This window comes from Scyliorhinus canicula, chromosome 1, assembly GCF_902713615.1.
Source record: "Scyliorhinus canicula chromosome 1, sScyCan1.1, whole genome shotgun sequence".
In the NCBI taxonomy this organism is placed as follows: domain Eukaryota; kingdom Metazoa; phylum Chordata; class Chondrichthyes; order Carcharhiniformes; family Scyliorhinidae; genus Scyliorhinus; species Scyliorhinus canicula.
This window is the reverse complement of record NC_052146.1, coordinates 161631714-161656910: the sequence shown is the minus strand read 5'-3', so window position 1 is coordinate 161656910 and position 25197 is coordinate 161631714. Positions and strand designations below refer to the sequence as shown.

General features: G+C 46.8%; 1 protein-coding gene across 11 annotated transcripts in view; it reads right to left on the bottom strand.

Moving 5' to 3' along the window:
- adgrb2 (adhesion G protein-coupled receptor B2) overlaps positions 1 to 25197 on the bottom strand; it is a 1298770-nt gene that overhangs the window by 113720 nt on the left and 1159853 nt on the right. For all 11 annotated transcript variants that reach the window (XM_038801790.1, XM_038801818.1, XM_038801834.1 and 8 more), the window contains one exon: positions 7122 to 7191. In XM_038801790.1, coding sequence (XP_038657718.1) covers positions 7122 to 7191 — 70 coding nt within the window. The remainder of the gene's footprint in view (positions 1 to 7121; positions 7192 to 25197) is intronic.

Here is a 25197-nt window from a genome sequence, read left to right as displayed (position 1 = left end):
GTACCACAGCCGTGCCAAGGGTGCCATGGGCCCGCGATCGGTGCCCACCGATCGCGGGCAGCGGGCCCGATGCCCGTTCACTATTTGTCCTTCCGCCGCCCCGCAGTATTCATTCGCGGGGCGGCTGAGGGGCATCCCGGCCCGCGCATGCACGGGTTTCGCGCAAATACGCGATGACGTCATCCGCGCATGCGCGGGTGACGTCATATGACGCGTCAGCCGGCGCTAACTCGGGCAAGCGGGCTTAACGAAATTCGTTAAGCCCGTGATGCCGGAGCTTACGGCGTTGGGCTGCTAGCCCCGACCGGGGACCAGAATCGGTTCCCGGTCGGGAAGGGGGGGCTGGCGTCAAACCCGCCCGGATTTGACGCCAGCCTTACGATTTCTCCCCATATGGGAGAATCTCGCCCTGTGTGTTTGCCGTTCATAAACACAGCCGTAAAGGGCTGGGAACTCGGCCCATCTATCAGCTGTGAATCGCTGCCGGCCGTAAAAAAACGGCGGCAGCGATTCGTGTCGGGAGTTGGGCGTGGGGGGGGGGGGGGGGGGGGGGGGGAGGGAGAATAGCGGGAGGGCGTCGGAACAGCGTGGCCGTAAAATTTTACGAGCCACGCTATTCTCCGCACCGTCGGGAGTGCGGAGAATCTCGCCCCATGTACTTCCCCAAGGAATTCTGTAGGATCCTCCTTTTATAGAATTTCCATTTCTTGGAATGAATGTGTTTTGTAAATATTTGCTGGTCTGCAACTGTGATTAAAATTGTTTAATTTGTAGAAACACTTGAAATGTCTAGTGTTGCCACACTAGAAGCCTTCCACAGTAGCTGCTGGGCAGGCTTAGCGCCTATGTTGGGTTTTCATGCCACAGCACAAGTAATTCAAAATGGCTGCTGGCCTGGAGTTTCCTGCCGTTTTGACTTTTTGGATAGGCTTCTATATGGATGGGGCCACTGTCCATAGGCCTACACAATCTACAGTCATGTGAGACCGCAGTCGCCACAAATTACAGTCTGCTTAAATGCTCGAAGCTCAGCCTGTGTCGCACGCTGGACCACTTGATCCAAAGTAGGATCATCTTTGGCCTTCAGAAAGTCACAGATATTCTCCTCTTGAACACCCATGATATTGCAATCATGAATTAACTTGTCCTTCAGCAAGGCTCAGATTTCCTAAAATTTCTCTCGCCACAGAATTTTCAAAAAAAAAATTATTGATAACTTTTTTCATTTAGACAAGATGGTACAACAATGGTATAATATTAAACGGTTACAACATAAAAATAATGCAATCAACAGTTAAGAACACATCCAAACCAAACCCCCCAACAATAGACTAAAAAAAACCCTGAACAACTGACAGTGATTAACTCTCGGAAAAACAAAATGAATGGCTGCTATCTCAAGTACAGCTCCTCTACCGAAACCCTAATGGTATATCTGACCTTGTCCAAATGTAAAAATTCTATAAGATCACCCAACCAGACCAAGGCACTGTGTGGAGTAGGAGACCTCCAGCCAAGCAGAACTCCTCCAGGCTATTAATGAGGCAAAGGCAATGACATCTGCCTTTGCCCCCATCTGCAGCAAGGTGAGTTTGATACCCCAAAAGTTGCCACCAGTGGACAACGCTTCAGTTTGACATTAAGAATCTCTGACATGGTGATAAAGAAGAAGACTCAAAAACTAAACAACTTAGGACATGACCATAACATATGAATATGATTAGCCAGCCCTCATGAGCACCGCCCACAGTTGTTGTCCACCCCCCGAAAAAAACACTCATCCTCGCTTTGGTCTGATGAGCCCTGTGCGGGCAGCACGGTAGCGCAGTGGTTAGCACTGCTGCCTCAAGGTGCCAAGGACCGGGGTTTGATCCAGGCCCCAGGTCACTGTCCGTGTGAAGTTCGCACATTCTCCCCGTGTCTGCGTGGGTCTCACTCCCACAACCTGAAGATGTGCAGGGTAGGTGAATTGCCCCTTAATGGGAAAATGATTTTTGGCTGATGCCCTATTCTCAGCCCGATCGTGCTTCGCGAATCCGGTACTGGACGGAAAATCTCGACTTATCTCCTTCCACTTATCGGAAACTCAACTCCATGGCCATGGTTCAACCGCTAAAGCAAATAGAAGTGGAGACAGTGGACATCACTGTCTCGTAACCCTGTTCAATAAAAAATACCTCGAGCTCAAAGCATGAATGCGGACACTAGCCGTGGGGGCTCTATACAGTTACCGAACCTAAGATATAGGGCTGTATTCTCCAGTTGTTAATGCCGAAATCGCATTCGCCGACAGGTGGAGAATCCAAATTTCCGACAGAATCATGGGGCGGCGCTGCTATCGCAATGCTCTGCCCACTCCAAAGCAGTGTACCCCCTGATGCTCCGCCCCAGAACGGCCAGGTTCCCGATGGCGTGGGTTGCGTGTGGTCTCACCCGTCGGGAACTCAGCGTGGTGGCTGCGGATTCAGTCCAGCGCCGCCACAGTCGGGGGAGGGTCGATCTGCGGGCAGAGGTGGATGTATTCGGGACTGGGGGCACGGTGGTGGGACGGTCCGTGGCGCGTGGGCTGGCCGAAGGGGGGAGATTATTTCATGGGCCGGGTCCACGAGGGGCATCCGCCATGAAGCACGGCGCGGCCGGTGCAGGCCGCCACCATGCGCATGCGCGGCCACAGACCTGGCAATACTCTGGGACATATTGGCATCTAGAGCCGGGTGCTCTATGCTGCCTCCCTGCAAGCCAGTTTTCCCGGTGTAAAACGCCAGTGTGGGGACATAATCCAAATCGGAGAATTCAGCTCCTGAAGTTTTGCCCCAAAGCAAATCTTCCCAAGGATCACATGTCCACCCTATCCTTTTTTGGCATCCACGGACACAATCACCTCTGGCTCAGGCACAGGAGAGGGGGAAAGAACAATATTTAACAGCTGACGTACATTGGCTGATAATTGCCGACCCTTAACGAAGCCTATCTGGTCTTCCGCAATTACCTCGGGGAGTCAAGGCTCGAATCGTAGCACCAAGTTCTTTGCGCGTAATTGAGCGTCCGAGTTCAAAAGCAATATGAGTCGAAACCACCCACTCTTTAGGGTCTGTGTCCTTCTTCAGGATCAGAAAAATAGAAGCCTGAGTAAGTGTAACAGGCAACGAATCCCAGGACAAGGAATCATTGAACTTGTCCAATGTTAACGAGATCAGTGGGGAATCCATCAGGGTCAGGAGTTTTACCCATCTGCATGAACCCAAAACCTTTCAAAATCTCCTCGGGACTCAGCAAGGATTCCAACTCCTCCCGCCTTTCTCTCTCCACCAATGGGAAGGATAACCTAACTCCTTTTTTTTAAATTTAGGATATCCAATTCATTTTTTCCAATTAAGGGACAATTTAGCATGGCTAATCCACCTAGCTTACACATTTTTGGGTTGTGGGGGCAAAACCCACTCAAGCACAGGGAGAATGTGCAAACTCCACACGACCAGTGACCCAGAGCTGGAATCTAACTTGGGACCTCGGCGCCATGAGACCACAGTGCTAACCCACTGTGCCACCGTGCTGCCACTAACCTAACTCTTTTGACCATGCAAGTGTACTGATGGAACCCCCACCCCTGAGAAATTCTTGTTGTGTTTGAGAGTTGAACCACAAAAAATTGATTGTTTTTTCTCAATAGGGTGAATATACAAAAACTATTTTAGGGAAGGCTTTTCTAATTCTATTCTGTGTACATTTATTATAATTTTAAAAATCCTTAACAAAAAGTAACTTAAGCCCTTTTCGTCTGTTTTAATGGAAGTAGTGATACACGCACACACACAGACACCCTTACCCGTGATGGTTCCCATGCCCAACTCCAATGCGCCCCCCCCCATCTCCCTGTCACTCCCACTGGCTTTCATCACTCAGTTCTCCCTGTCACACCTGCCCAGGGAGCAACTACGACACACACAACCTCAGAAACTTCCAGGTGCCAGGCATGCTTTGGGCTGATGGCAGCTCGGAGACAATGGATTCACCCTGACAAGGTGACTAAAGACTCCATTTCAAACTTCAAGCGCCATTACAATGAGTGCCACACAACAACCAGGTCCATTGGTCTGATCAAGATCCAATTGAAATGCTGTATAGATTACGTGGAGCACTTTAATATACACCAGTCAGTTTCCCTCATGGTAGTAGTTTGCTCTGCGCTGAACAGTTTGGCCCTTGTGAGGGGAAACCTCTCAGAGGAGAAATTGAGAGACAGCCGGTCTCCTGATAAGGAGTCAGTTGAAGAGGACCGTATTGGGCAGGTGTCCAACCCAACCCAACGGTCTTGATAGTTGTGACACACATGAAGCTCTGATCATCAGGAGATTCCAATCAGAGACTCTCCAATTCAATCAGCGTTATGGCCAGCAACACTTTATCCGTGCACCTCCATGTCATGAACAGTGCCTCACATGGGCAATCTTGGTCAGTCAAACAATATCAATCAGAAGGACGCACTTAGCAAAAGAATCAAATTTGAGCATCATTTGAATCCTTATCCATACATCCACATATACTTAAGGAACAAATGGAGCCGGGTAAGATTTGTAAAACAGCAATCATTTATGTACACACTAACTCATGAAAATGCGCAAACCCCAAAAATAAGAAGCCCACGTGCAAATAAATATGACCAATGTGGGATTTTCCAGAATCCTTTCTGGGTGCTACAATGTGATGTTCCCTTTTGCTGATAGCTGCCTACCCATAAGCCAGTTGTCTGGGAAGAATATGGTGGCCATCTCTGGTTGTCTGAAGCTGCAAGGGCAGTGGTGAGAGTCTCCCGCACAGTTGTTGGACACCTATCAGTCACCGTGACACTCAAAGGTATGTGTGTCAATGACAGAAGGAGCATCAGAAGTACCCTGAGAGGTGCCCCCCGATGACATCAGCTGCTGTTCATTCACTGCCATGAGATTCATTTGGCCTACCCTGCTTTCCTGAGAGAGACCAGGAGCTGGATGTGACTCCAGACTCCACATCCCTCTTTCGCCATGGCGCTGGGTCCAGAACTCAGAGACATCATGATGGAGTACAGGTCAGGACACAATACCACATCAACGATCGGCTGGGTTTGGTGACAGTCTGCCAGTTTTCAATAGAGGAAGCCATGCCGAATGGTCTCCTCCTGCTGCTATTTTCTATATGTGTATTCCGTAGAATAGATGATTGCAGAATGTCCAGCATCCACCTGAAAGATGACTCCAGAGGCTCGCCAGCTGTATCTAGGTTGGTTCCAACACCTTCCCAATGCCAGAAGTCTGTCTCATCTCAGTTTACAACAGTTGTATGAGCGACTGTGATGTGCTTTCACCAGTGTACGTATGCCTTACAGCTGAGGTGCGTATACGCACTGAGGTGTGTGTATCTGCGGTGGTGCTGGGTATGGAGTAAGAATGTAACACTGCACCCTCTGAGGGATCCTCTTCTTCCTCAGTGGTTAATGATGGTTCCTCGAGGCTGATGTCTGCAGATGCCAATGTTGCATCTCTGTCGGAAACAAAAGGAAGGAGAGTTAGAGGCATCTTCAAAGACAAGCTTCTCCACTGCAAACATTGAAATCATTAGGATATGTGACTCAGTGTTTGAACCTTACACCATTTAACATAGGGACACATCTCTCTCCCTGATGCAAGCATGCCTTCAAAGTCATAAATCAACAATGCTTCATTCTGAAGAAGTCATACAACTCGAAACGGTAGCCTTATTTCCCTCTCCACAGATGCTGCCAGACCTGCCGCGTTTTTGCAGCATTTTCTGTTTCTGTTTCAGAATCCAGCATCTGCAGTATTTTGCTTTCATTTTAATGGTTAGTTCTTGACAGCTTGCCCAGCCTTTTGCACCCTCCCTTCTCTAGATCTCTTTATAAATGTTTGGTAGAATTATAAAAATGCTGCCTTGAAATCTCACCATTCCAACGTCCTCCTCCTGGAGGAATTTTGCCTTGACCAATGGCTCAGCTCCACTCATTTGCAGCCAACTGCAGCATTCCTCCTTGATGGAAGTCAATATGGCCAGGTGTGACACACAACCTCCGGTCCTATTTCTTTCCTTGTCCTCCAATCAAAGAGGGAATTGTAATAACAATGATGCTCTGCTACAATCCTGGATCAAATATAAGGCCATTATGTATTCTGTCAGCAGAAAGCCTTTGTCAGTGTTCTTTGCCAATTAACAGATGTTACATTCCACCTCCTACACTCCCTTCATAAAGACTATATTACCATGTTGAGTGGCATGTGTGCATTAGGCTGCCTTATACACTTGGGAAACACACAAAACAATTCCAAAATGGATCCAAAACACTACCTTCTTAATATGTCCATCTTAAGAATGATAAAAAATAGTCACTCTTGCAGATCTCTGAAGATCACTGAGCCCTTGAGAGAACTCAGGTCGGGTTCAATGAATCACCCCAAGGCTGCACATGTGTGTCTCGGCTGCTTTGATCAGGTTGGGAGATCTCTTCAGATCAGTCAGCACGAGGGCTTCCCCTCTATTCCTAACAGCTTGGAGGAGGTTTCACAGGGAATCAATGTCATACTTGGGGCTGTGATGTGGAGATGGGGACTGGGGTGAGCACAGTAAAAAGTCTTACAACACCAGGTTAAAGTCCAACAGGTTTGTTTCAAATCACTATCTTTCGGAGCATTGCTCCTTCCTCAGGTGAATGAAGAGGTAGGTTCCAGAAACATACATATAGACAAAGTCAATGCAAGACAATGCGTTGAATGCGAGCATTTGCAGGTAAGTAAGTCTTTACAGATCCAGAGAGAGGGGTTACACACCGAGGTATGTAAAATTCAGTCCCAAGTGTCAGACTGAAAATATCTTGTACATTACTCATTGCATAGCTTCCCGTGTTATTCGCAACATTTTATTGATAAAGTTATCCGATTTTGTGAATGTGAACTGGCTGGGCCCAGGAGTCAATGGATCACAGAAATTGTGACATTATGTTACGTACATACTTAACTTAGATGGGAAGAAAACACGGCAGCTATATGTTGGAATAAATAATTTACCGTCACGTTCTGGACGGTGCAGTTGCAACACAGCAGTTTTGTAAGGAATACTTTTCTACAGATACTCACTAATTTGCTGTTCCATATCCTTTGGCTTTTGTAAACCCTACAGAAATGGCCACAATCAGGGCAGGTAAACCTGAGGAGTAACAACACAAACACTTATGAAAGCAAGGTTTTGTAGTACACATTAATGCATCCTTTATGAACTGACACTTTATGATAGCTCAATAACTGCTGCACAATTTCACAGCACCACGCCTCAAAAGAAAGATGCTATTTATTCTGGCAAAATGGATTTTAATTCTCCCTGGTAAAACTATTGATCTGCAATGTCCTCAACCACAAAGTTTCTGTACTCATAGATCATAGAATTTACAGTGCAGAAGGAGGCCATTCGGCCCATCGAGTCTGCACCGGCTCTTGGAAAGAGCACCCGACCCAAGGTCAACACCTCCACCCTATCCCCATAACCCAGTAACCCCACCCAACACTAAGGGCAATTTATCATGGCCAATCCACCTAACCTACACATCTTTTGGACTGTGGGAGGAAACCGGAGCACACGGGGGAAACCCATGCACACAAGGGGAGGATGTGCAGACTCCGCACAGACCCAAGCCGGAATCGAACCTGGGACCCTGGAGCTGTGAAGCAATTGTGCTATCCACAATGCTACCGTGCTGCCACACAATTATATAAACAAACTTAAAGAAACCAGAGAGAAAATGCTGAAAAATCTCAGCAGGACTGGCAGCATCTGTAGAGAGAGAAAAGAGCTAATGTTTTGAGTCCAGATGACCCTTTGCCAAAGCTAAAAGAGAGAGAAAGTGGGAAATATTTGTACTGTGGAGTGAGAACGAAAGATGAATCATAGCCATGGAAACCCAGGGAAACCGGGTGCTAATGGCCACAGAAACCAAGGGGAAAGAGTGGTAATGGCAGTCCCCAGAGAGAACAAAAGATGTGAAAGGCTAGACAGCAGAGAAATTAATATCAGATGGTGAACTGTAGATGTGGGGGGAGGGGAAGGGGGAAACAAAGAGGAGAAAGGGAAAGGAAAGGTGGATAAGATGGGGAGGGTTAAATATATATTAAGAAAGACAAGAAAGAAAGAGATGGTAAAAGACAGTCAAAATGAAATGGGATGAAAACAAATGGGCCGAGGCGGGGTAGAGCTAATCATCTGAGGTTGTTGAATTCGATGTTGAGACCGGAAGGCTGTAGCTTGCCTAACCAGAAGATGAGATGTTGTTCCTCCAGTTTGCGTTGAGCTTCACTGGAATATTGCAGCAGACCAAGGACAGACATGTGGGCATGGGAGCAGGGTCATTTGTTAAAATGGCAAGCAACGGGAAGGTCAGGGTCCTGAATGCAAACAGGCCGAAGATGCTGAGCAAAGCAATCACCCAGCCTACGTTTGGTCGCTCCGATATAGAGGAGACCACATTGGGAGCAGCAAATGCAACTGACCAAATTGGATGAGATGCAAGTGAAACGGTGCTTAACCTGGAATGAGTGTTTTGGGCTTGTGATGTTAAGCATGGAAGAGGTAAAGGGGCAGGGGTTACACCTTCTGCGATTGCATGGAAAGGTGCACCTTCCCATGCAATCGCAGACGGTGTAACACCTGCCCCTTTACATGCACCTTCAACTGATGTGCGAATCATGTCTAAATCCCGCTGAATAGTGAGATCACATCATTCCTTCTCGAAAATGGAAGGATATCTAATAGCTGAGACTGATAATGAGTGATGCAGTTAACATTAAAATATCTTAAAATGGATTGCACGATCAAAGTATCCCAGCATGTTTTGTTTTAACATTTTAGTTTAATAACTGCTGTGCAAATGTGAGTAAAGGCAGTTTTGAAACTGAACACAGGATGATAAACATCCAGAGCAAGAGATGGCTCATATCGATAAAAAGTGCTGTTTCTGAGATACCACGGTAAGAGATAGTATCAAGGAGTCAAAATTAAACAAAGTCTGTAGATCAGATATGAAGGCTGAAAGAGTAGAAATAGGGTAATACCTCAATACATGATCTCAGCATAGTTGCACCTAAGCTGTTGTGCATAAACACTGCTCAAGGTAGCCAAATAGGGAGCAGCTGTTCCTCTTACTTGAAGGGGCTGGTTTAGCACAGTGGGCAAAGACAGCTGGCTTGTAATTCAGAACTAAGACCAGCAGCATGGGTTCAATTCCCGTTCCAGCCTTCCCGAACAGGCGTCAGAAAGTGGCGACTGGGGGCTTTTCACAGTAACTTCATTGAAGGCTACTTCTGACAATAAGTGATTATTATTTATTATTATAACTAATTAAATAAAATAGATGGAGGGTCAGGTGATGTGTTGTTCATGCATGATGTGGGAGCTGGTGGACCCCATTATGGTTCCCAGTGAGCATGTTTGTAGTAAGTGTTGGTTGCTTGAGGAACACCAGCTCAAAGTTGATGAGCTGGATTCTGAGCTTCAGACGCTGCGACACATCAGGAGGGGGAGAGATACCTGGACACTGTGTTCCAGGAGGCAGACACACCCCTACGATTAAATACCATGAATTCAACCAGCGGTCAGGGACAGGAGAGTGTGGCTGTGAGTGAGGCAGGTAGAGGGATCCAGGAGGTAGGGTTGCAGGAGCCTCAGTCCGGGAACCTGTCCAACAGGTTCGAGATTCTTACTCCCTGTGAATGGGAACAGGGAATGCAGGGAGGATGAGTAAAATAACCACAGCACCGTGGTACAGGGAGCCGTTAAAGTGGGGGGAGGAAAAATTGAGTCGTAATTGGGGATATTACAGTTAGGCGCATTGACACTATTCTCTGTGACCAGGATCGAGAATCCCGAAGGTTGTGTTGCCTGCCTGGTGCTCGGGTTCGGATATCTCATCTGGGCTGCAGAGGAACTTGGAGTGGGAGGGTAAAGATCCAGTTGGCGTGGTCCACATTGGTACCAATGACAGAGGTAGAACAGGAGCAGAGGTTCTGCTGAGGAAGTATTAACAGCAAGGAGCTAAATTGATAGCAGAACCGGAACGGTAATACTATTAGGAGCAATCTGGCACACGGTCAATAAGATTAGGAGGTAAATGTGTGGCTCAAAGATTGATTTTGGAGGAGTAGGTTTGAATTTATGGGACATTGGCACCAGATGGGACGGTTTTCATCTGAATCATGCTAGGACCAGAGTCCTGGCGAATTGTATAACTAGGGCATGAGACAGGGCTTTAAACTAAATAGTGGAGGGGGGGTTTCAGTTGTATGCAAAATTAGAAAATCAAAGTTAACGGAGAGGGTAGAAGTGCAGGTTAATGATGAGAACTTTTAACTAGTTAAAGGAGCCGAGGGCTCAGGGGAGGTTAGTAAAGTTTCCAGACCAGTGTAGCCATCTGGGATGGCCACTTCCAGAATACAAAATGGACGCTTGCAAAGAATGTAGGGAACTGTGGACAATTTTAGGAAAACAAGCAGGCACAGTGCCTGAATGTATATTCGGGAAGCAGTTACCAGACGGAATCGAAACTCTGGGTCGATTAGCATATTGATGGCCCATCTCCGAGAAACAAAGAACTAACACTCAGGTAGTTGATACTGTTGCAGACATCCCGGCGCCAGTTCCCCAAACCGAAAGCACAAACAAAGCCAGGCCAATGGCCACCTAAGACACGCCCAGCCATCAGGGCACCCACCCCATTATTGGTCAAGATCAATACCAGTAATCAAGAAGCGGCCCAATTAATTGGGGCCAAGTTTAAGGCCCGCCTAAAAGCGTGTGAAATCACTCCGGGTATAAGAAGGAACCCCCGCGAGAGATTCGCTCTCTTTGACTTGGCTCTCAAAGCGGAGAGACCCGTCCACCAGCATCACCAGAAGTAAGTAAGTTCAAGGTCAACGCTCGCTACCAGACGGACGACCTTAGCTGTTCTCCTGTACCTCTTCGAACCCAACAACCTCAGATCCGAACAACGGCCATTGTTCCTCTGACTGAGTGGGCACCCGAAGTTAAGCATAGGCATTAGCATTAGAGATAGTTTAGTTTGTAGTACTTTGTGCATGAGTAGATCTTACTGCGTGTGTAAATAAATAGTATTGACTTTGAACTAACTAACTGGTGTATTGGCTCTTTGATCAGTATTCGGGTTTGAACCTTGTGGCGGTATCGAGAGATACCTGGCGACTCTGATTATGTAAACATAATCAGGATTAAGGAAGGCGACCACATTGACTGCTATATTTACAGCAAGTAAACAGAGCAACACATGTAATAGAACAGAGAGTATAGAAGGTAGCAGCAATCTAACCTCAGGCCAAGCAAAAAAGGTGACCATTATGAGAAGGGGGTTGGTGAATGCAGGATTGAGGGTGTTGTACCTAAATGCGCGCAGTATATGGAACAATGTAAATGAACTTGTTGCACACATTGAAATTGGCCGATACGATGTTGTGGGCATCACAGATGCAAGGGGATCAAGGCTGGGATCTAAATATCCAAGGATATGTATCCTATTGAAAGGATGGGCAAAGGGGGCGGGGTTGCATTGTTAGTAAGGAATGAAGTTAAACCAATAGCAAGGAGCAATATAGGATCAGAAGGCATAGAATTTCTGTGGGTAGAGTTGAGGAATCGCAAAGGTAAAAAGACCCTGATGGGAGTTATGTACATGGCCCCCAGCAGTAGTCAGGATGTGTGGAGGGAAATAAATCAGGAGATAGAAAAGGCACACAATAAAGGCAATATTACAATAATCATGGGGGACTTCAATATGCAGGTGGACTGGGAAAATCAGGTTGGCAGTGGATCTCAAGAAAAGGAATTTGTGTAATGTCGAAGAGATGTTTTTTGGAGCAGTTTGTGACAGAGCCTACTAGGGAGCAGGCAATTCTTGATTTGGTGATGTGTAAAGAGGCAGACTTGATTCGGGAACTTAAGGTGAAGGAACCCTGAGGGAGCAGTGACCACAATATGATAGAATGTACCCTGCAGTTTGAGAGGGAGAAGCTGGAGTCAGATGTAATGGTATTACAATTAAATAAGGGTAACTACAAAGACATGAGGGAGGAGCTGGCCAGCGTTGATTGAAAAGGGAGCCTAGCAGGGAAGACAGTGTAACAGCAATGGTAAGACTATTTTGGGGTTATTCAGGAGGCACAGGAGAAATTCATCCCAAGGAGGAGGAAGCATGCTAAGGAGAGGATGAGGCATCGATGGCTGACGAGGAAAGTCAAGGTCAACATAAAAGCAAAAGAAAAAGCAGACAAAGTGGCCAGGATTAGTGGGAAACCAGAGGATTGGGAAGACTTAAATGAGCAGAGGACAACTAAAAAAGCAATAAGGGGGAAGAAGAGGAAACATGAATGTCAGCTAGCTAGTAATATAAAAGAAGATAGGAAGAGCTTTTTTTCAATATATAAAAGGTAAGAGAGGCAAAAATAGACATTGGACCACTGCAAAATGAGGCTGGGGAAGTAATAATAGGAAACAAAGAAATGGCAGAGGAACTGAATAGTTACTTTGTATCAGAGCTCATGATGGAAGACACCAGAGGGATACCAGATCTCCAGAAGAATCAGGGGTCAGAGGTGATTGTATTGGCTATCACAAGGAGAAGGTTCTGGGGAAACTGAAAGGTCTGATGGTGGATAAATCACCTGGACCGGATTGACTACGCCCCATGGTTCTGAAGGAGAATTGTGGATTGTGGAGGCATTGGTGGTGATCTTTCAGGAATTACTGAAGACAGGGAGTGTCCCAGAGGACTGGAAAATGGTTAAAGTAACATCGCTGTTTAAGAAGGGAGGGAGGCAGAAGACGGGAAATTATAGGCTGGTTAGCCTGACTTCGATCATTGGCAAGATATTAGAGTCCATTATTAAAGATGAAATCGCGGAATACTTGGAAGTGCATGATAAAATAGGACTGAGTCAGCACAAATTCGTCAAAGAGAGGTTATGTCTGACAAATCTGTTGGGAGTTCTTTGAGGAGAAAACAAGGCAATTAGACAAAGGAGAACCAGTGGACGTGATTTAGTTAGATTTCCAGAAAGCCTTTGACCAGGTGCCGTATAGGAGACTAAGAGCCATGGTGTTAAGGGTAAGATCATAGCATGGATAGAGGATTGGTTGACTGGCAGAAGGCCGAGTGGGGATAAAGGGGTCTTTTTCAGAATGGCAGCCAGTGACTATTGGTGTGCCTCAGGGGTCGGTGCTGGGACTACAACTTTTCACAATAGACAGTAACAATTTGGAACAAGGAACTGAATGAACTGTCGCTAAGTTTAGAGATGATACAAAGATATGTAGAGGGACAGGTTGTATTGAGGAAGCAGAGGGGCTGCAGAAGGACTTGGACAGGCGAGGAGAGTGGGCAAAGAAGTGGCAGATGGAATACAATGTGGAAACGTGTGCGGTGATGCACTTTGGCAGGAGAAATGGAGGCATACACCATTTTCTAAATGGGGAAATACTTCAGAAATCAGAAACACAAAGGGATTTGGGAGTCCTGGTTCACAATTCTCTGAAGGTTAACGTGCAGGTTCAGTCGGCAGTTAGGAAGGCAAATGCAATGTTTGCATTCATGTCAAGCGGGCTAGAATACAAGACCAGGAATCTACTTCTGAGCCTGTATAAGGCTCTGGTGATCCCCATTTGGAGTAGTGTGAGCAATTTTGGGCCCCATATTTAATGAATGATGTTCTGACCTTGGAAAGGGTCCAGAGGAGGCTCACAAGAATGATCCCTGGAATGAAGAGCTTGTCGCATGAGGAACGGTTGAGGATTCTGGGTCTGTACTCGTTGGAGGTTAGAAGGATGAGGGGAGATCTTTTTGAAACTTACAAGATACTGCGAGGCATGGATAGAGTGGACGTCGAGAGGGTGTTTCCACTTGTAGGAAAAACTAGAACCAGAGGGCACCATCTCAGACTAAAGGGATGATCCTTTAAAATAGAGATGAGGAGGAATTTCATCAGCCAGGGGGTGGTGAATCTGTGGCACTCATTGCCGCAGAAAGCTGTGGAGGTTAGATCACTGAGTGTCTTTAAGACAGAGATAAATTTGTTCTTGATTAATAAGGGGATCAGGGGTTATGAGGAGAAGGCAGGAGAATGGGATTAGAAAAATATCAGCCATGATTGAATGGCGGAGAAGACGCAATGGTCCAAGTGACCTAATTCTGCTTCTATGCCCTATGGTCTAACCTCAGCCTGTACAATGTGTTTCATTAGCATATCAAAATTGGAATAAACCCCTTCTATAACATATCCATCCCCCCAAGTCTCTGATTCTCTCCACTGTATTACATCTCTCCCCATGTATCTGACATCAACTGCTGTGGTGGGTTCACTGCTCTACATGAACGGATTTCTGCTTGTTTGGAGCACAATGGGGATTTGAGTTTTGCTGGTGATCGTCCGATTCTGTGAACTTAGGGCCACATGTTGGGTGTCCTCCCAAGCCATCCTCCTAGTAGCCCTCAGGCCCCAGCTGACCCATCAGTGGGATGGATGCTCACCACCACAACTAGCACCATCTTGTTGACTGGGATGGCGTGTGTGGGGAGTGAAGTGTGTAAATGCGGCTGCAGCTTGACAGCCTCCCGAGTGTTAATCACTGACCCGGTGAATCTCATTTCTCCGTTTCTCATTGGAATAAATTGTGTTCCACGTGGCACCGTGCTAGCCGCTCCACGGTCGCTGAATCGGCCCAAGTGTAGTGTAAGTTTGCTGTCGTGTGCACAAATCCTGTCAACACTTAGTCTCAGGAGCGGAGAATCCAGCCGACTTGTGTTTCATTAGCACATTACAATTAGAATGAATCCCTTATATAACATCTCCCCCTCATGTCTCTGATTCTCTCCATTGTATTGCATACATCTCTCCCCAAGTATCTGGCTTCACTTTAGTTAGTAACAGGTGGGATTTGAACCCAGGTTCTCAGAAAATATCACTCGGTCGCTGGATTATTAGTCCCCTGATGATACCACGTCACAGCCTCCCCTTAGCTTGTACACGTGGCATGGGTGTGTGTAGGAGAGAAGGAATCACGCTCTCTCTTCTTCCCGTGAAGAAGTCACATGATTTTCAACCATTTTGGAGCCGTGTTGAGTGTGGTCAGATGTAGAAGATGTTGCAGTTATTATGACATCACGGTTCATAGTATGTTTCTGGTAGAGTTGCCTTCTTGAACTGGGCGACACGCTTGTTCAGAAATGGTGAGACGGGGAGAGAGAGCCTACAGCTTGTTTCCTCTGTTGAAGACTTTGAAATTGCCTGTGTGATTACTTCACCCACTGTGTATGCTCCGTTACGTCGGCAGGTCAATGGGGTTTCCCATTCTGGGGCAGCCCCATGCCATTGGGAAACCGCTGGATGCCGGCAAAACGGAGCATTTCGCCGGTGGAGACTATGTATCTGTCACCTTTTTGTGATTCCCAAATGTCAATGGTGTAATTGTTGCAGCACATTGAGTGTCAGAACTCTTGGTCCAACCACTCTCTCATCATAGATGATTAAATCATAAACTACACCGATGTGTCCTCTCTGTCCGTAGTACTGTCTTGGAATGGGATTGTGGCATGTATGCTGGCCATCCTTTGATGCAGTACTCTTGGCGCTGAGTGCATTCTTCATCAAATGTTGGTGCATTTTTGATTTAATTCAGTCGCTGTCAGTTGCAGGTAGAGTTGTGGTGATTGCTGATGCTAAGGTTTCTACCTCTTCAATAAGGGCTGGGTCACATTGTTCAAATCTTGTGACTGGGATGAGGACAAAACAACTGCTGTGGTCTGCCATTTCCCCAGAACATACTGGGCGGGATTCTCCAACCCCCGCCGGGTCGGAGAATCGCTGGGGGGGGGGGGGGACGGACATGAATCCCGCCCCGCCGCTCCGAAGCCGGCTGCCGTATTTTCCGTTGCTGGTTTTCGGGCAGGGGCGGGGTTCACGCCACGGCAGTCGGGGGCTGTTGGCAGCGACCCCACCGGCATTTCACCAGGCCCCGATGGCCTTCTGATTCTGGATAGTCCCGCCGGCGTGGATTGGACATGGTCCCACACGGTGGGACCTGGCAGGTATGTCCGGTGGTGTGGTCCTTGGCGGGATCCGACCCCTGGGGGGGAGAGTTCCCACGGTGGCCTGGCCCGCAATCAGGGCCCACCGATCTGCGGGCGGGCCTGTGCCTTGGGGCACTTCTTCCTTCCATGCCGGCCCTGTAGGGCTCCGCCATGGCCGCCGCGGAGAAGACACCCCCTGCGCATGCGCCAGAATATGCTGGCTGGTCTGCGCATGCTCTGAACCACGCTGGTGGTTCTGCGCATGCGCTAACTCACGCAGTCCCTTCGGAACCGGCTGGCGCGACGCCAAACGTCCGGCGCCGGACTAGCCGGTGCGGAGAAATCTGCAACTTCTGGTGGGCCCGACGCCGGAGTGGTTTGCGCCGTTTTTTACGCCGGCGTCAGGCCATCGCGCCAATTCGGGAGAATCCCCCCACTGTGCCTGGGAGTTTCCAGCCATTTTCACCTGGGCGGGGGAGGGTGCATCCCTTGGTCTCTCAGAGGCGGCCACCTGTGGTGGGCTCCCTAGCACCATGGCCAGCGAGCAACAGGGCATGGTCATGACTTCAGCGGAAGATCCTACTGGTAGCCAATAAATAGCGAGTTACTTCCGCCACCGGAAAATACACCGTATGGGACAGACAATCCCATCTCTGTCTTTGCATCAAAACTCATCATCCTCAGTCTGAAATATTGCACTCATTGATGCATTTTTGTTAAGTCGTTTTATTAAGGATTTGTGATCTGTCTCTATGTTGAAGTGGAAACCGAGAACATAATCTGCAAATTTATCATGAGCCCATGTAGCAGCTAATGCTTCTTTCTCTCTCACTACACATCTCTGTTCGCTGTGTCTCGATTAAGACCATAAGACCATAAGATATAGAAGCAGAATTAGGCCACTCGAGTCTGCTCCGCCATTCAATCATGGCTGATATATTCCCAACCCCATTCTCCTGCCTTCTTCCCATAACCCCTGATCCCCTTGTCAATCAAGAACTTATCTATCTCTGTCTTAAAGACACTCAGTGGTTTGGCCTCCACATTCACCACCCTCTGGCTGAAGAAATTCCCCCTCATCTCTAGACTCTAGGATTTAGACTTTATACTGAGATCGTGTCCTCTGCTTCTATTTTTCCTACAAGTGGAAACATCCTCTCCACGTACACTCTATCCAGGCCTCGCAGTATCCTGTAAGTTTCAATAAGATCCCCCCTCATCCTTCGAGTCCTCAACCGTTCCTCATATGACAAGCTCTTCATTCCAGGGATCATTTTTGTGAACCTCCTCTGGACCCTTTCCAAGGCGAGCACATCATTCCTTTGATACGGGGCCCAAAACTGCTCACAGCATTCCAAAGGGGTCTGACCAGAGCCTTATACAGCCTCAGAAGTACATCCCTGGTCTTGTATTCTAGCCCTCTTGACATGAATGCTAACATTGCATTTGCCTTCCTAACTGCCGAATGAACCTGCACGTTAACCTTAAGAGAATCGTGAATCAAGACTCCCAAATCCTTTCGTGTTTCCGATTTCCGAAGCATTTCCCCATTTAGAAAATAGTCTATGCCTCCATTCCTCCTGCCAAAGTGCATAACCGCACACTTTTCCACATTGTATTCCATCTGCCACTTCTTTGCCCACTCTCCTTGCCTGTCCAAGTCCTTCTGCAGCCCCTCTGCTTCCTCAATACTACTTGTCCCTCTACATATCTTTGTAACATCTGCAAACTTGGTGGGGGAGGTGGGGGGGGGGCTTCCTTGTTACCTCCTCAAAGAACTTTAACAGATTTTTCAGATATGACCTCCCTTTGACAAAGGCGTCCTGACTCCATCCTATTTTATCATGCACTTCCAAGTACTCCGCGATTTCATCTTTCATAATGGACTCTAAAATCTTACCAATGACTGAAGTCAGGCTAACCGGCCTATAATTTCTGTCTTCTGCCTCCCTTCCTTCTTAAACATTGGTGTTACATTAGCCACTTTCCAGCCCTCTGGGACCCTTCCTGTCTCAAGCGATTCCTGAAAGATCACCACCAATGTCTCCACAATCTCTTTAGCTATATCTTTTAGATACCTGGGGTGCAGTCCATCTGGTCCAGGTGACTTATCCACCTTCAGACCTTTCAGTTTCCCCAGAACCTTCTCCTTAGTGATGGCCACTGCACTCATCTCTAACCCCTGATTCTCTTGGAGCTCTGCCATTCCACTGGAGTCTTCTACTGTGATGACTGATGCAAAGTAACTATTCACTTCATCTGCCATTTCTTTGTTCCTTATTATTACTTCTCCAGCCATATTTTCCAGTGGTCCAATGTCTATTTTTGCCTCTCTCTTACCTTTTGTATATCGAAAAATAAACTCTTCCTACCTTCTTTTACATTACTAACTTGCTTGCACTCATATTTAATCTTTTCTCCCCTTATTGCTTTTTTAGTTGTCCTCTGCTCGCTTTTTAAGGCTTCCCAATCTTCTGGCTTCTCACTAATCCTTGCCATTCTGTGTGCTTTTTCTTTTTCTTTTATGCTGTCCTTGACTTTCCTCATCAACCATGGATGCCTTGTCCTCCCCTTAGCATGCTTCCTCTTCCTTGGGATGAATTTCTGCTGTGCCCCCCCAATAACCCCCAAAAACTCCTGCCATTGCCGTTCCACTGTCTTCCCTGCTAGGCTCCTTTTACAATCAACTTTCATAGAATTTACAGTGCAGAAGGAGGTCATTCGGCCCATCGAGTCTGCACCGGTGTTGGAAAGAGCACCCTACCCAAGGTCCACACCTCCACCCTATCCCCATAACCCAGTAACCCCACCCAACACTAAGGACAACTTTGGACACTAAGGGCAATTTAGCATGGCCAATCCACCTAACCAAAGAACAAAAGAACAAAGAAAATTACAGCACAGGAACAGGCCCTTCGGCCCTCCCAGCCTGCGTCGATCCAGATCCTTTATCTAAACTTGTCTCCTATTTTCCAAGGTCTACTTCCCTCTGTTCCCGCCCGTTCATATACCTGTCCATCTTTGGACTGTGGGAGGAAACCGGAGCACCCGGAGGAAACCCACACACACACGGGGAGAATGTGCAAACTCCGCAGAGACAGTGACCCAAGCCGGGAATCGAACCTGGGACCCTGGAGCTGTGAAGCAATTGTGCTATCTACCGTGCTGCCGTGGCCAGTTCCTCCCTCATGTCTTTGTAGTTACCCTTATTTAATTGTAATACCGTTACATTTGATTCCAGCTTCTCCCTCTCAAACTGCAGGGTAAATTCTGTCATACTGTGGTCACCGCTCCCAAAGGTTTCCTTCACCTTAAGATCCCTAATCAAGGCTGCCTCATTGCACATCACCAAATCTAGAATTGCTTGTTCACAAGCTGCACCAAAAGAATCTCTTACACATTCCACAAATTCCTTTTCTTGGGATTCACTCCCAACCTGATTTTCCCAGTCCACATGCATATTGAAGTCCCCCATGATTATTGTGATATTGCCTTTTTTAAATGCTTTTACTGTCTCCTGATTTATTTTCTACCCCTCAGTGGATAAGATACATAGTAAGCTGGTCTATGCTTTTCATCAGTCTGAATCTGAAAGGGTACAGCTCCCATTCCTTTAGAAGTGTGCAGCAATGATCGTGAGTAGCTCTGGGTCACAGTGAGTTAAAACATCAGGTGAGAATAGCATTTATCTGATTTTCTCAAAACTGTTATCTTGTAACAGCTGATGTAGTGGCTCATTGATAACAACTAGATTGGGCAACAACCTTTCAACTTGATTTACCATACTCATGAATCTCTGGAGCTCAGTCATACTGCAAGGAGCTGGAAACTCCTTATAGCTCTTCTCTTCTGTGCTCAACTCTGACATTAGATGCATCCACATTATTCCCAAGCAACTTGATATTGGCTGAGAATTCACATTTGTTGTTCTTGAAGGTAAGTCCTGTTTTCTGTAGGCATTGCAGCACAGCTTTTGATTTGATTTGATTTATTATTGTCACATGTATTAGTATACAGTGAAAAGTATTGTTTCTTGCATGCTATACAATGCATACCGTACATAGGGAAGGAAGGAGAGACTACAGAAGGAAGGAGCGACTGTTACAGTCATAGCTAGGGTGTAGAGAAAAGATCAACTTAATACGAGGTAGGTCCATTCAAAAGTCTGAGGGCAGTAGGGAAGAAGCTGTTCTTGAGTCGATTGGTACGTGACCTCAAACTTTTGTATCTTTTCCCTGATGGAAGAAGGTGGAAGAGAGTATGTCCGGGGTGCGTGGGGTCCTTCATTAGGCTGGTTGCCTTTCCGAGGCAGCGGGAATTATAGACAGAGTCAATTGATGTGATTTGCGTGATGTTCACAACCTTTTGTAGTTTCCTGCGGTCTTGGGCAGAGCAGGAACCATATCAAGCTGTGATACAACCAGAAATTTGCTTTCAATGGTGTATCTGTAAAGGTTGGCGAAAGTCGTAGCTGACATGCCAAAATTCCTTAGTCTTCTGAGAAAGTAGTCGTTGGTGGGCTTTCTTAACTATAGTGTCGGCATGGGGGGAGACCAGGACTGGTTGTTGGTAATCTGGACACCTAAAAACTTGAAGCTTTCGACCCTTTCTACTTCGATCCTATTGATGTAGATGGGGCATGTTCTCTTCTATGCTTGCTGAAATCATTGACAATCTCCTTTGTTTTGTTGACACTGAGGCAGAGATTATTGTCGTCACACCAGTTCACCAGATTCTCTATCTAATTTCTGTACTCTATCTCATCATTGCTTGAAATCCGACCCTCTACGGTGGTGCCATCAGCATATTTGAAAATTGAGGGGAATTTAGCCACACAGTTATAGGTGTATAAGGAGTACATAGTCTAGTCTCATGATCTGTCTGAATGGATCAATGGATCAGGATATCATCCATGAGACTTATGACTCCCATCCAGTCCTTCTAGGATGTTTGATATTAATCTCTGGAAGATTTATGGCCTGATGTGCTGCTAAAGGCTAATGTGTTGAAACAAAACTTCCTAAATGGTGCAATGATGATTGTGAGCAACTTCGACTCTTCATCGAGGCATAGTTGCCAAAAACCATTATTTGTGTCTAGCGCCGTGAAGATTGAACACTTTCCCAATTTTGCCGAGCTCTTCTTCAGACAACAGAGGATGAAATTCACGTTGAACTGCCTTGTTCAGCTGGGTAAGATTGTTGCAAATTCTGCTAGATCCATTGGGTTTTGGCATTGGGCCATCTCCAGTGGGAACCAAGCAGCTTGTTCTTATCACAGGTGAAATCGGCCCTTTCTTCCGCATAGAGCCAATTTCCTTCTTTATCTTTGACAAGAGTGGATGACAAAATTCCGACTGTAAATTGTCATACATGCTTTGGTTCTGCAGTGATGTCTTCAGATTTCCTTGTCCTGTGAACAGCTGTGAAAATTCAGCTCCGAAATCTTTAGCTTGATCTTGACTTTCCAGTTCCTCTTCTCTGCAAATCAAATGCAGGTCGGCAGGTTTTCCTGTTTAAGGATCACACATAAGGGGCGTGATCGACCAGCCACGCTGCACCCGAAAAGCAGCACGCCGCAGCTGGGAGATCCCGCTCCTGGAACCTATCCGGCTCACAGCGCCTCGCGAGATTGCTTTAGATATTGCAATGTAAATCCCTGGGTGCCAGCCTGGCACTGCCAAGGTGCCCAGGTGGCACTGCCAGCTAGTTTGGCCACTGCCAAGGTGCCAAGCTGGCATTTTGTTGCGCGATAGTGGTCGGGACGGAGGTGCCCTGCGTGGGTGTTGGGAGGGGCAGATGTAGTAAGGGGTCGGGGACCCTCCCATAGTGCGTTGGGGCTTGCGGAGGTTTGGGGATCGCTTTGTGGGGGCTCCAGAGATCGAGATGCCATTTTAAAATGACCTGATCTCTCGCTACACTGAGGAGTTCCGATGAGCAGAGCTCCTCAGTGCACAAAACGAGACTATAAGCACCCGTGGCCACATGTTCCCCGCTTAGCCCCCCTATCTAACCCAGTTGCCGTTGTGTTTCTTGGGGCTGGGAGCACTGGGAAACATGCGGCTAAACACACTCGCTATGGGACTTTGTTCCCATTTAGTTCAATCCTGCCCAAGGTTTCTGAGACATTTCTCCTTCGATATTGAAGGGTTGCATTCAAATATTCTCTGACCTTGACCTTATGGCTGAAGAAAACATTTCTTCAACCACGGTTCAGCATCAAGAAGAACCAAAACTGCTGCACCTGTGTCTAACTTAAAGGGTGTGTTTTTTCCCACTACTAGGATATCAGCACTTCAAATGTTTCCACTTGGTTCATGAGTCTCTCCATGGAAAGACATCTTAATATCATTGATATCACCTACTTCATGAGTCTTGCCACCTTTTGAAGGTTTTTCTTCTCACTGCTGTACACAGTCAGGAAGTGACCGTTCTTTCTGCAAAAATGGCATTTGTTTTTTTAACGGATCATTTTTGCACCTATGTTATATCATGCCACACTGAATAGCTGAGGTGTTTGTTGGATGCACATTCTGTCTCCTTTTTTGACAGACACCTCTCTGCTTTTAAAATGAACATAATTCTCAAATCTACCTGACCCTCAATCACCAATTGACTTTGCTTCTTGACCGCATCTTGTCTGCTCGATTGAATTGTCTTAGTTAAGGTTAAATCATCCACCAACTACAAGTGGTCAGGCAATGCTTCATCCAAGACTCCAACAACAATCTGCCCTTGATGAGTTCATCTTTTAAACTGACTTATTCACAATTCTCTGCAAGTCTATATAGATAGTTAATGAATGTATCAATATTTTCCCCTTGTGATGGATGGGCTTGTTAGATTTAGCCCACTCAATAATAGTATTCTTTTGCAGATTGAATTAGGCATCAGATGTTTTTATTATTATTTCAGAGGGAGCTTTTTCTTTGCCGATCTCTTGTATGACTAAGATATTGTCGACGCAGCCACCTATCGCGTATAACAGTGTGCGGACCTGCTCACTGCTCTCCTTCACAGTGAGGCCCGATGTGGTGCAATATCTGACAAATTTCAGCGCCTTTCAACCATGCTTTTACTTGGTTGAGAACTGCAACTGCTTGATGCTTTCCATTAATAGCAGAAGCTTTTCGCAACTGGCACTTGCTGGCACCATATAATATCCTTGGTGCTCACACAGAATATTCAGTCTTCTAATGGTAAGGAAAATTGTTCTGAGAAACATCTTACAGTGGCTTCATTTTGCCATGAGGTCTACAAGAGAGAGCAGCATCATGTGATGTTGCATCACTTCCTGTGATGATATGTCTAACAATCATTTGTTGCAATAGTTATAATGGAAAAATCCATTAGCAATAGGTTTCCTTAATGGTCTCCAGGAAAATAGTTTAAAATAATAGGTGAATTAGAACAAATAGAGAAAACATAATACCAACCTCGAAAGCAACTTTATTTTGGAATAATATGGGTTTTGCGACAATAATAACCTGCATGTGACATGCATAAGGTACATCCAGCTGGGGATGATTTTTCCCTTGCCTGATTGGACCTGAAATTAACCAGCATTTGTATATTATATCAGCCTCTGTAACGGTCGATAGAAAGGAGTGATGTGTAACTGGGCCCTATGTATGTGCCGCTGTAAAAGCTGAACACGCCGGGCTCCCCTTGTCATTACTATATTGGATGAGAAGGATTGAGCTGTTGGACACCTCCTTGAATTTTCTTTTTAACGACTGTGTGGACTGAAGTATGGACTGATATCGTTGCTGTGATGCCTTTTCCGAACATTGTGTTGCAACGGAAGGTAAGTGCCAGGAGGTTTCTGATGCGGCTGTTGGAGCGTGTACGCTCCGGGCAGGACCGGAAATGGCATCGTCGAGTCGATTTCTGATGGAGGTCGGGCAACGTTTTTGTTCGTCTCCACCTGCCAATCTATTGCGCTGCTGGCTTGCTGTGGCAGTGGATCCACTGGGGAGTGTGTTTGTGATTTTGCAGCAATATGCGTGTGACAGACTCTATGCGTGTGACTGACTCCATTGATATGCACATGACTGACTCACACCATTGATATGTGTGTGACTGACTCCATTTACGTTGAGTCGACTGGGCATTCTGGGTTTGAATGCTGGTCTTGTAATGTTCTGCGCGGGGCTCTGTTTTCTTTATGTCATGCTAAAACTACATTAATACGGTGTTAAAGTGTGGGGCGACAGCTCCTGAGCGTTTTCGGTAAATCCCTCCCTTTTGTAATATAAAGGTACTGGCGGATGTTAGGGCTGTACGGGGTGCGGAGCTGGGAGTTGTCTCCCCCAACCCCCCCCCCGTCCCTCTGTAAATTTGGCAAAGGTGGGGGAAGTAGCGTTTAGCCAATAGGTGGCAATGGTGGGTTTCCATGCCTCATTGTATGACACTAAACTTTACGCCACAGGAGTCATGTCGGCTCGGTGGTGGGTGGACTCTGATTCGCCTGCCCTGCCATTAGCTCAGTATGTTCATGTTGGGGGCGCCAAATTTAAGGCCGTCCCAGCACTCACCAGCCACTTCTCCTTGGTTGATGGCTACAAAGAAGGCTACCCCCAAATTCTTCGCACCTCCCTCAACTACTTGATGCAGATGCAGTGGAGGAGCAGTATGACGTCCTCTACCTACACACAGGGTGGAGATCAGCGAGCCGGGACACCAACCCAGTATGGGAGGTGGTGGCAGCGGTGGTCAGCACCAACGCATTGCAAGGACAGGCATCCTGTGCCAGAAAAAGGTGACTGATCTCCATCGTTCTGCCCAAGGTAAGTCATTCTTCTCATTGCTTTCAGTTCACACACTCTCTCACCCATTACACATCCACAGGAATCTCATTCACTGTCAGCTCAAGGGACACCACCACTGATTCTCCCACATAGGTTTTCACTGCAGGTCGTCAGGTCTTAGAAAACACCCGACGCCAACACAGATGATTTCTCTGATGTGGAGATCACAGCTTTCAGATACATCCCCCACCAGCACAGAGACTCACAACTTGGTGGGAATCTAGTTTTAGAGAGGGCTCAGGGTCAGAAACTGGTGAGCACCTCATTCGTTCTGATTCCGAAAGGA